This window comes from Trachymyrmex cornetzi, unplaced genomic scaffold (assembly GCF_001594075.2).
Source record: "Trachymyrmex cornetzi isolate Tcor2-1 unplaced genomic scaffold, Tcor1.1 scaffold125, whole genome shotgun sequence".
Classification (NCBI taxonomy): Eukaryota; Metazoa; Arthropoda; class Insecta; order Hymenoptera; family Formicidae; genus Trachymyrmex; species Trachymyrmex cornetzi.
Window position 1 is genome coordinate 366,090 of NW_017295817.1, and position 12,542 is coordinate 378,631.

At 35.0% G+C, this 12,542-nt stretch overlaps 1 protein-coding gene across 1 annotated transcript in view; it reads right to left on the reverse strand.

Moving 5' to 3' along the window:
* Ih (hyperpolarization activated cyclic nucleotide gated potassium channel Ih) overlaps window positions 1–12,542 on the reverse strand; it is a 147,495-nt gene that overhangs the window by 132,546 nt on the left and 2,407 nt on the right. Inside the window, exon 2 of the mRNA XM_018521904.1 lies at window positions 11,774–11,781. Within this exon, the coding sequence (XP_018377406.1) occupies window positions 11,774–11,781 (8 nt within the window). The remainder of the gene's footprint in view (window positions 1–11,773; window positions 11,782–12,542) is intronic.

The window sequence follows — 12,542 nt, forward strand, 5'->3', positions numbered from 1 at the left end:
TTGATTTGAGTAAAAAATTATTCAAGAGTAATATTTTACAATTTTTAGTAATTAATATCTTGTTAACTATTGCAAAAATTGCAAAATGGTAAAGGACTTTTCGACTCAGTTTAGTCCGTTCTATCTACACAAAAGTGATTGGCAAAAAAGGTCGGGACACCTTGTATATACATATATCACGGAAAGAATGATTAGTTTTACTGAGGGATCTAAAGATTTAGCTAGAGATACAGATTTGAAAATTTTGTTGAACCATCCAAATTATTACGTATAAGAATCTCAAACATGATAAGTACTGCAAGATGTTTCAACATTCTAGTTTAGTTTTGCATTCATAGTGTAGTTTGAGCATTTTACAACACCTTGTATATACATATATCACGGAAAGAATGATTAGTTTTACCGAGGGATCTAAAGATTTAGCTAGAGATACAGATTTGAAAATTTTGTTGAACCATCCAAATTACTACGTATAAGAATCTCAAACATGATAAATACTGCAAGATGTTTCAACATTCTAGTTTAGTTTTGCATTCATAGTGTAGTTTGAGCATTTTACATAATTATTTTAATGATCCAATAAATTTATTTTCAAATGTGTATCTAGCTAAAAATACGTTTTATTATGTCTGCACGTTTAAGCACGAACGTTGCGAAAAATATCGAGGGCAAGTAAATTTCGAATATCAAGCCCGACTAGCATGCGGAGGCGGTGCAGCAGAATAAATTTGATAGTTCATCGATACTCTCCCAGGGGATTCTTTTTGACGCCATGAGGTTCGCAAACAACATCGAAATATAATTAATTGTTCTGCGGTCTCGTGCGTTACTCAGTTTAATTCGACATGTTAAATTGGTTCGACCTCACATGCACCTGTGCACCAGGAAGGAATGCCTATTATTCAACGGCTCATTGCTAAATCGTGCGTGCCTTTGCTAACTTGTTTGTTTCTAAAAGAAGTGAATGTCCTTCATCCATCTCGTTGTGGCACGGCGGAAAAATGGAAAAGAAAAATAAGGAAGTAAGATTTCACGCGCAGATACATTCTTCGCGCGCGGATAAACATGTCAGTGACATTCGACTGACAGTCGATAGCAAATATGTTCCTCGAAGACATTCAAAAATTTTTACACAATTGTTCTCTCACAGGCGAGCGAATGTGATTGTACGGCATAAGGGAAGTCGAGGGGACGAAACATCATGGAAATTCTTATTTGCATACTGCCACGTTCCGTTCTTGCAGACGACGCGCTCATCGTACGTTGCGAGTCCCAATGACATACTCAATTTTGCAAGTTTGATAACGATGATTTGACTGTAATGCTGCTCGTGCTGGTTAACGATATGTTCTAATTATAATAGGTGATTAATGTGTGTAATAGTGGAATAGATTGCAATTAATTCATCCGCTGCGAATACATTTTGCAAACAATAAACTATTATCATGCCTTAACGCACTTTGACGTATTTCCGATCATAATGATAATAAACGAGACAAACGATTCGCGCGAATCTATACTGCTTATACAAATAATTATGTTCAATTAATAGAATTGTCCTATAGGGTGTTTCACATAAACCAGATATTCTTTGAACGATGAACGACATTATATTGAGAAAAATATATTCTGAAAATAAACGAACCAGTAAGATTCTGATCATATCACTCAGAATTCAAAATCAGAATCAAGATTATTATATAATTAGACATTTGGTTATCTCAAATATAATTATAATAAATTTAACGAGAAATTTTTGATTTATTTATTTTTAACCAGGAATTTTTTTCTAGTGTATACGAAAGTAAAAAAGAAATTACGATTGTATTTATGATGATGCGTTCATAGTAACGTTTGACATTCAAGAAACATTTAAAAAATTTAAAAAATAAATTGAGGATAAATGTCAATTTCAAATATCTCTCTCTCTCTCTCTCTCTCTCTCTCTGCAATTTTGCTTTTTAATTTTAATTTATTTTATTTTTAGTAGATATTTAATTTAAAATTTGTTTACTAAAATGTATAATATTTACAGGAAAAGAAATTTGCACAGTAAAAGAAAATCTTCTGCGGAGGAAAAGTTTATTTGATTTTTGTCACACAGTCTGTGGGAACATTTGGTGATCTTAAGCCACTGTCTATAGAAATACCAGTCAAATGTACAGATGTCATGTCAATTCCAAGAGTGACACTTAATCGGATTCGTTGAGTCAATGATGTTTTTTTGCGAAACTTGTGACGCATATTTGTTTAAATATTCCTGATTTCCAAGAAGAAGACAATCTATCTTAGCATTAAGTTTTATTTCTTTATAATATTGTCATGACTTTCCGCTCAATCAAAATGATTAATCTAAGTGGATGGTTTCGATGCGGACTCAATTTGCTTAAAGATTCGTCTCATTTACCGGTTAATCAGGATCAAACGGTCTCGTAAATAATTTGAGCGTCACGTGCTCGGCGCGACCGTGCTAATCATCTGTCATGCTGAATATATCTCGCAAGATCATAATATTTATATGACTATATGAGTCACATAAATTATCGTTACTAATCACATTGGAGGATCACAATTGGAAGAAATAGCAAACACTTTTGTTTCATCGATTTTTCTTCAATACATAAATTCTCTCAACAGTGCACAATTGATCAACGAATCCCAACGGCGGGTATTGCTGCAAAACCGTTTCAGTCCTCTGTTAGCAGGTGGTGCTGTACAACAGGAGAGGCTCTCTGCTTTACCGCCTTATCGATGTTAAACATATATACATAGGATGCATCAGAACAAATTTATAACAGTAGCAAAATCTTGCTCTTCAAGTTACATGTATTTGTTTTTCCTTGATAAGCAAAATTGTCACCTGGAGCAAAGATGTTTCTGCATCACATAAAATAGATCGCGTTCCAGGTTAATGCAAAGATAGAGTATTACAATCGATGATGAATGAGAGACACTTATCAATACTTTAAAAGTATTGATTTACTTTTTAGTTTTAGTAGAAAGCGTGAAAATATTTAAAAATAGTAAAAGCTAATTAAATTTGAATTAATTTTGAATCACGAATATATTGTCACCTGTTATAGATTTCAAGCGTTGATTCTATAGTCTATTTGCTAATATACATTCTACAAAATAATGAATAACGATCATCTACGAACTCTACGTAATATGGTGATGTCACAGAGTAACGATAATAAAAATAAAGCCATTGCAGAACGCCGCGGCACATTCAATACCTCGTGTGCTTTTATAACATAATACTGGGAGTTCCGCCGGAAATCCAACTGTAAAATGTACAGGGATTCCCTTGGGGACTCTTGTCCTGTAAAAAGCGTGCACTTGACGATATATCTTGCGAAGGCTGCAGAGGAAACTGTTATCCGAGATACTTTGCACCGCGAATTTCGATACCATCGACATCGCTTTAACGATCCGCACGAGACTAAATTGAATAGAGGGCTCGAGATCGATCCTACGTTCTCGTAACCCGATTAAAGCCTTCGTAGTTATTGGAAACTTCACACGAGTTATTGGAAAATTATTCGCTGCCCCATTAAATTAACATGTAAAATTAAATCCAACGTCATGAGATTGTTGCGTCCAAAATTTTATTTACTGATCCTATTTTAACTGTCTCATTTTTTATTTCAATTGTTTTATCGAACGAATAGAGTAATTAATTGATTAATACTTAGCTAAAATTGCAGTTCAGTAGAATTATTATATCATCAATCAGATGCGAACTTTCCTGTGATTAAATCGCATCATTATTTAGAGGCAATATAATGTAATCGCGGTGTGCTAGGTATTATAAATGCAGTTTGCAGTCATCTAAAGTTTGTGTATACTTAGGTGTATAGACGATGGGTTATAAATTTATAACGAAATGTTATATGCATATAACGCAAAGTATATGACCTATGTGATTCATCGGAGGTAATAGTGTCCCGCTCTTTCGTACGTAAACGCGCGCGGACACGACTTCCGGAAGTAATTTCTGTCGGGGAGAATTCATATTGCCGATTCGACCTTCGATGTGCGTTTTAAAGAGGCAGTTGATATTGTCGCGACGGAAACGCGTACGTGCCGAGCTTAGGAAATTAATGCACGTCAAACGTTACGAGTTTCACTGAATGTGTCCGGCGCATACGCGCATGCATCCGAGCATCGGGTCTGCGGCCGGGGCCACCCTCTGTGAAATTATAGCGTCCGATGCACACTGTGCACAGACCTATAAAATCTAGTAGGTTATCGATTAGGCTCCTACTCTCGCCGCTTGCTGTTGCGAATCTGGATATGCCCCGGCCTATTCACCTGAATATCCACACAGCAACGACGACGACGGCGATGACGGTGGCCACGACAACGGTGGCGGTATGCCACTTGATTTAGGTCAACGAATCGAACAATCGTACCTTTTTCGCGTAACTCCCTTTTTCAATTAGTTATTAGACAGATTTGCGGTTTACGACGCTGCGCATACAGCTATTTTCCATTTTTTTGCGGATCGACCTGAACGCTGCGCATACAGCTATTTTCCATTTTTTTGCGGATCGACCTGATTGACATGCTGATGTCTTTCTTAGAGGTTGCCAGCAACGTATCTCATACATATTTTGCTTTAGCATTCGACAGATTCAGAGTAAACATATATATTAAGATTCCTGATAAATTTAGTAAGACATATCGAAGATATTCTTATATCTATTTCTACCAATGTAGAATAACTTTAATCTTGGCTCAACTTATTCTTCATTTTTTAGTATTAAGAATTAGAATTAGTTTGCGTCTAATGCTCGTTTCTATCAATGTAGATTAATTTTAATCTTTATCTTTTTTTAGTTTTAGGAATTAGAAAAGATGAGTAAGAACCGAGATTAAAATTAAACTACATCGGTGGAAACGAGCATTATACATAAAATAATTCTAATTCGTAGAACTAGAAAAAGATAAAGAGTGAGTTGAACCAAGTAAGTTAATTTACGTTGTTGGAAACAGGCATTAAATATAAACTAATTAGGAAGAGATATGTAGGCAAGCATTTGGTAAAAATTTAGAATAAATATAGAGAAAGGTCACCGATACCGACATACCACTTTGTTTTTAGACAATATTTCTTAAACAGAAGATAAAAATACTTCAAAAACATAAATACAAAGTAAAAAATTTCTTCTATCAGATAATATAGGTAATTTTTATAATACTGTTTGCAATTTTGCAATAATTAAGTTTTTCGTAAGTTATGCAAAAATAAGCGTCTGACAAAATGGGCTCCAAAACTGACTGAATAGTAGGCAATAATGCCAACATTCCTATTCTATAAATAAAAATATATCCTATTCTGTAAAGGAAATTAATTTATGAAACTATAAATATTTAAAATGACATAATATTATCGATAATACAGTCACTATTATTTTAATTGCGCAATTTGCAAAAGAACACCGTAAAAATTTTCTTCTCGGATTCATAGAATTGGTTTTTAGTTGATTTGGTATAGAAATAAACCACAAATATATGAATTATGAGTTTGTACTTTTTTAATTAGCTAAACAGATCATGGTTTTATTAGTATTAATAAAGTGCAATAGTTAGTTTCTGAGAAATAAGGGGGTTTCACTTTAGGAGATCTATGTCAGTATCGGCGACTTTCCTCTACATCTAAAACTACTTGAATTTAGGAATCTTACGATAAGAATATTGGAAGTCTTTTTAGAATTTAGATATAAATTAATTAGAAAGAGGTTTAGATAATTTTTGTACACAGAGTCTTCGTCAAGATATATATTGTTCGCTAAATTACTAATTAATTGGTGCAACTTTCTACATCCTCTATGATTTAATCGCCTCTCATTACGATACTTGATACCACTAAATTCCGTGCAGCTAATGATTATTTAACTAAATTTAAGCCGTGTAAAATAAGTCACGTTACCACTAAAAAATATGCACTTATTAATCGATCGTCAAGATTAGTACGATGTAAGAATAGTCACGTTGCCTATATAAATCCATCGATTTCTCAGAGGTTCATTCCGACCCGCCCACGTATTCCCTAAAAAAGAATTATCCTATCTGGCAGCCACCACCAGGTAGACCATCTGGCGCCGGGGAGGGTGTGCGTTTATGAAAATGTATTTTAAGTTCGTCCCGTGAATCGCGCCGCCACTTTCATCCCCTTCGTGCTTCAGGTCTTACGTGACCTGCGGTATTAATCACGTCTCCCCAAGGGTAAGGTCGTTTATTGGGCGCGACGGCAAATCGGGGCTCACGCTCTGACGTAGACGTCTGCGATTGCCGAATGAAGGCTTCTTTTCTTCGCTTCGGACTCGCCGACAATTCATCACCTTCTTCTTCGGGCATTATATAATATACACCCGCAAGTGCGTCTGCACGTGTTCGAATTTTAGCGTGTACCCACGCTTCTGCGGCCATGACCGGCATGCTGGGTGGTCTCCCCGTTGTACACGCACTCCTTAGATCCGTAACTGTTACCGCTACGATGACAAATGTTATCGCGCTCTCCGATGACGTAACGGCGCGTGTTAATGATATCGCGTGCTAGTTTCGGACGTCGTGCCTAATTATTGCTAACTATACCGCTAAATCTGTTTGGAATCGATCCGAAGGTGCTGTAACCTTCCGATTTAGACTTCCGTAGACGTCAGCGAGCCGATTTTTAAATGGATTTTCGCGACGACGAGCGATATTGGTTACGTGACGATTTAACCAAGTTTTCTATTACTCAGTGATTCGGCATAATCGATTGAACGTGATAATGGAAAATATGAATTCGCCGATTCGATCGATTGCTCAAATGGCACGCTTACACTAACGTAACGTTCGAATCCGTCAACACGGAAGTAATATATAACTATAAATGTGACTTTTGTTTACCGTGCTGCAGCATCGACAATGGCCTCGATATTAAACGGGGAAAAAAAAATTTATTGCCAACTGATGAATTTACAATTTTAAACAAGCCGTAATATTGTATTTATGATGCATGTAGAATTTTTTATTGTAACTATATAAGGATAGTATCTGTCGTTTGTTAATGATATTTAATGGTCAAATAAATATCAGTCATACGAAAGTATATTCCGAAAAATTTATTTTTGATAATCCTGGAAATAGCAAAGAATAAACTAACTATATAGTTTCGAAATATTTTCTTTTATTTATACGTAAGAGCGTTTGAAATTAGTACAGCTGTTTTATTTTTAAACTCTGTTATACAACTTTTGTTAAAGGTTAAAATACTGATCTTCCTTTCAATTTTTCTTAAGAATTTCTCTTCACCTCTCTTTTTCTTATTTTCTCGAACAAATATTGATATTGTATAGTGATATGATCCAATGATTACACTGGTACAAATAAAAGAGAAAAACACGTAACTCTGGATTATTCTTTACACTATTTTGTGCAATAATTTTTATTTTATAAAAATGGTAAGTTTTTAAGTGTGTGACCTAAATTTTTCTTTTATACAATAATGATTGATATTCTATAATAATCATAAACTGGACACACTAAAGATAGCTTCCAGTTTTGCACCAAATATTTTCTTGTTTTTTTTTTTTTTTGGAGATATACACTTTCCAGTGTATCAATACTTTGATTTTGAAAATAAACGCGTTCGTGATGACGACAAAGCGGTCGTGTCGTTTGCAATAAAACATACACGACAGCACACGTTTTCGCGTAAAATGTCAGATTGCCCTTCGGGCGAGGATGTCAAATAACGCGATATCGATCATCGTATATTACACAGAGTTGTCCAGATCTCGCGATTGCGGATTCTTTGACACAGATTTGCTGCCGATCCTCTAGCTAAAATATAATCGAATATCATTTTTCTTTATATATTTTTATTCTTACTATATTAAGTATGTTTCTTAATATTGATAGAATATGATAAATTATCAGTTATTACGAAGTAATATGAAGAAGTAATTGAGTTTTTCTCAAGTATTATTTTATCGACTCAGGATTATGCTAATCATATTTTTCTACTAAATTCAAAAGTTTAAGAAACATTTAATTATCTTTGAAATATATAGTTATCTTTTGCAAATTGACTGGCTATCTTATTTCATTTTTGTCATAGATGCAAACGCACTTCTAATGTATGAATTTTTTTATACCTCTCCTATTTCTAATTCTAAAGCTAGCATAGAAAGTTCTTTACCAATCTTGCATTAGAAGTAATGCGCTAAATACAGATGAAATATGCATTAACCGAAGCAGTTTGTGTATCGATGTCACCAACATCGGTTTTGTACCCTAAAACTGTAGTGCATGTGTGGGATTTGGCCGACATTTATTGTTCGACCATAATGCCATTATACAGTAGGGGGGCGTACGACACGCCTGTATATACACACAATTCATCGTATGCGGGGGCGGTAGAGAGAAGGTGCAGAGAGTTGCATGGGGGGACGGAGGGGAGCTGTGGAATGCGGGGTAAAACCAGATCAATACCGGCGAAAGCCGGTGACACGGTCGCGAATTCGCGGCACACACGAAATCGTGAAAAAGAACGGATGGAATCGAACGGCGAGGTGTCATCGTGATTGCTGCGCTGACACATCGTAACCGTAATGTGCGAGAGGCTCGAAAATGTGGAACTCGTCTCCTGCGTACCTCACTTCGCGCTTTTGTACTCGCGTCGTCTTTACATTCCTTAGAAAATTCACACGAACACCATAACTACATTGTGTAACTACGTCGCTGTGTGCATTGAACCTGATATAAATCACAATCTTCATATCTCTGATTCTATCTCTTTCGAGCAAGATCGATACTCGGCCTCCGAGAAGATGTCATAGGGAATTTGTTACTGTTACATAAAATAAGTAACTTTACTGATGTGGAATAGCGAACTATTTGTTTGTGGCGTTTTTGCGACATGAAGTATACTTTGCGTCGAGGCACTGCCGTGTTTTCTGATACATGTGAAATGTTTAATACTAACTCAGAATATCAGAAGAAAGAAGAGCATTGTGTAAGAACGAATTCTTTTCAAAGATTTTTTATTTTTCTACAGCAAAAAGTTGAGAAAATTTATTATTTGCTACTTCATAACTTCCAAATATGTTTTTTAAAATTGGTCTAAAATTAATTGAAAAGCAATTTTTTAAAATCTAAATTTGCAAAAGAAAATCACATGTTTAGCAAAATATTTACTAAAACATACATATTTTTATACGTATTTTCGATTTTAAATACGAGAGAGAATATCATTTCCAAAATATTTTTCAATAATTTGAAGATAATTCTTGTGCCTTTATTTCTATTAGATATACCAAATGTTATTATCGAGTCCCGTAGAATATTTAGAATTCGCGAAACTTCTAACTTTGATGAATTTTCGCCGCATATTTTTCCATCTTTTTATCCGTTTCTCGTTGTTTAACGCAATGATCGATATTCACTTCAACGAAAGCTGATACTATCGCTTTCATGACTCACGTGATCTTTTTAGCATAACGGCTTCTCGTGGTTTTTTTTAACTTGCCGGAAGTATACCGCGTGAGCACTGCGGTAAGCTGCATAAATATGTAGCATCCAGTACATGGTGGCAGCGAGGGTGGTAAGACTATTCTGACGCAAGTTGAGCCGCAAATGCACTCTCTTCTGTCATGACTAAACAATGTAAATGCGGTTTAGTGTCTATGAACGAATCGACATTTTGACCTCAGCTATTCTACGTCAATACTATGTAATATTGTGCGAAACTAGATACAATTTTATTCGAATGATAGAAAGTGAATAAAAAGGACAAGAATTCTGGGATAGAATAAGAATATTTCTAAGTCATATATATAGTTGATCGAATTAATTGCATTTTTACTTTATGTGTGTAATAATTTATTTTATGCGCAAGTAAAAATATTTTATTCATATTTATTGCTATCTTTATTTAAGAATATTTTAACAGTTATTCGAATAGTATAACGAAATAATATAATAAATATATAATTAGTATAATATAAATGAACAATTTTGAAAAATAAACTTTAGAAAAGGTTGTGTATGTGTGTGTTGTGTGTATGTGTGTGTGTATGTGTGTGCGTGTGTGTGTGTGAGAACAGAGAACAAAATTACAACATAGAGAGAATAAAATAAATTATATTAAAGCAAAAATAATTATTCGCGTTAATTACAAGGCTTCAATAAAATATTCGATTTTATGTTGCAGTTCAAAGAGATTATTTTATTTGACGTAATTCTCAAATAGTCTAGCGGCGAATTTCCTTGATCAGAATCTCTTCCGTGTAATCAAACTGCTGCGTAACTGTCTTATCTAAATAAAGCTCATTGGGGGTACATCAGGCTTAGTATGTGTGCGAGCAAATCGAAACTTTGACCTCGACTACCTTACGTCACGCGAATCGAAACTTTACGTAGTAATTCAGAATAAAGAAGTTGAGTCGCTAGAGGTAATTCAAGTTCAACGGAAACTCATAATTCATGCAATACATTGTAACTTTGTAAGTCGATATCTAGCTCCGGACGCGTCTCTTCGTGCATAATGTACGTCATTATGTTGGCAGCGCATCGACGCGTCTTCAATCTCAGTGATTATTATTACATCAGTTCTATCGAAACATCTCTCATGTAGTAATTTAGAATAAGGAAGTCAGTTCATTAAGCACGAAGACTTGATGATCGATCGGCTGCTCATTACTTCGGCCACGCTCCGTGGTGAACTTCGCGCATTGTTACAGCTGCATTTTACACAAGGGAGAACGATAGTTTCGCGACCTTTACCCGTTCTAAATTCATCGAATAGGAAACGTATCGGGAGTGGCTCTGGGAATGAGGCAATCGTTGAAATTGAGTTAAATGCTTGACACAATCGCACCCACGCTTCTTATCGCAGTCTAATTAGCTTCGGTAAAATCCTCTCGTGTTCCCAGAATACCCGTACCGAATACCCACAGCTGTACCAACACAGTAAGTCCACCTACTCGTATTAATCGTCCGCCTATTAATCATGCTTTCTCGAGTAATTCCGCATAAATGCCGTTCCACAGCGTTTGCAGTTTTCCATCTCTCCATTATAGCGTACATAAATATTTATTGATTTACATCAGAGACTGCTATCTTGTTCGTCGCTCATTTCTTCGACTACACCGAGCTCTCTTTCGATGGTGCAATTTTCTTTTGATCGATCTTTTATTTTTACCGCCAGTCGAACCCGGTGCGGCACATACATTAGAGAACAACTGATGAGATCGTGTATTGAATCCATAACGTTTTCGTTTGGTATAAGTGAATTTTTGGACTTCTATTTCTTAGGTCGAAATTATTCGAAATTTATACATGTCTATATAGTTATATTATATTGAACGTTTCTCTTTTAATTTTAAATTGGAATTCAGCAGTTAGATATTTCAGGACCTTTTGAGGACCGGCATGATTTTGACCGACTTTTTTAAGGGCTAGAACTTTTTAATGTCATGGGGTCGAGTGGTAAAAAAGATGGCGCCACTGTTGCGTCCCTAAAGAAGCTTCCGGTCCTCTACAGATTCATAGATTTAATATAATTTACATGATTTTAGCGTGAAAAAGTTAGGATATAAATAATATATTTATTAAATTAACATTTGCGAATTATACAACATAGGTTTTACCATTTCTCTGTAAAAATTATTAATCCAATTTATGACCAATTATTTTCGATATTGCATGTTCGTCATACTTAACTTTGCGTCCTCTGTTGAGTCGTGTTACAAGAATAGCGAACGATTGATCGTACGAGCACAACTGCCGCTTCGAATTACTAATCAAGTATCGTAACAACGAGCAATATTTATCCCGATGTGGAACAAATGTCGGCGAGCCACGTAATCGATGTGACTTTCTGGCAATCGAATAGCGTGTACTTTTCGTGCATTCGTCAAAGCTATAAATAAAGCCGTTAAATTCTGTGTAAACCCCCATAAATTCTTTCACAATTTATCACATCGTTTTATCATGTTTATTGTTGCTCTAGGAAAGCGTGTGCAAGAGGCTATACGATATATAAAATATGAAGCAAACTAATTTACATTTTATTAATTAGTTTCAAATATAAATATAGTCATACGAATATATTTGCTCATTATTTGCGTAAATAATTTTCTATGAAAAGAAAATCCTATGTATTATAAATAACTGCGTGCAGATAATAATTTTGAATAATACATCGTATGTAATTTAATTTACTTAATTTTATGGAAATCGGAACGGCAAAAGTTTAAAGACATTATTAGATAAAAGTTAGATTTATCGATGACAACTTTAAACCCGAGCTCAGTTTCAATGATTCTTTGTCTCTTTCTAAAGTCGAAGTAAGTATGGGAGGAGACAAAATAGTAAGTTAAATTACGATTATTACATCACGGAAGTTAACCGGTACTGGTGAAACCGGCCATGAACGACGCAAAGGAAAACGAAATTAAGACTAATAATAATTTTATTGTGTGGATTGGTTTCTATTTTCTTTTTTTGCAAAGAGAAACAGATTTCTTCAGATAAATTATTAGTGGCTC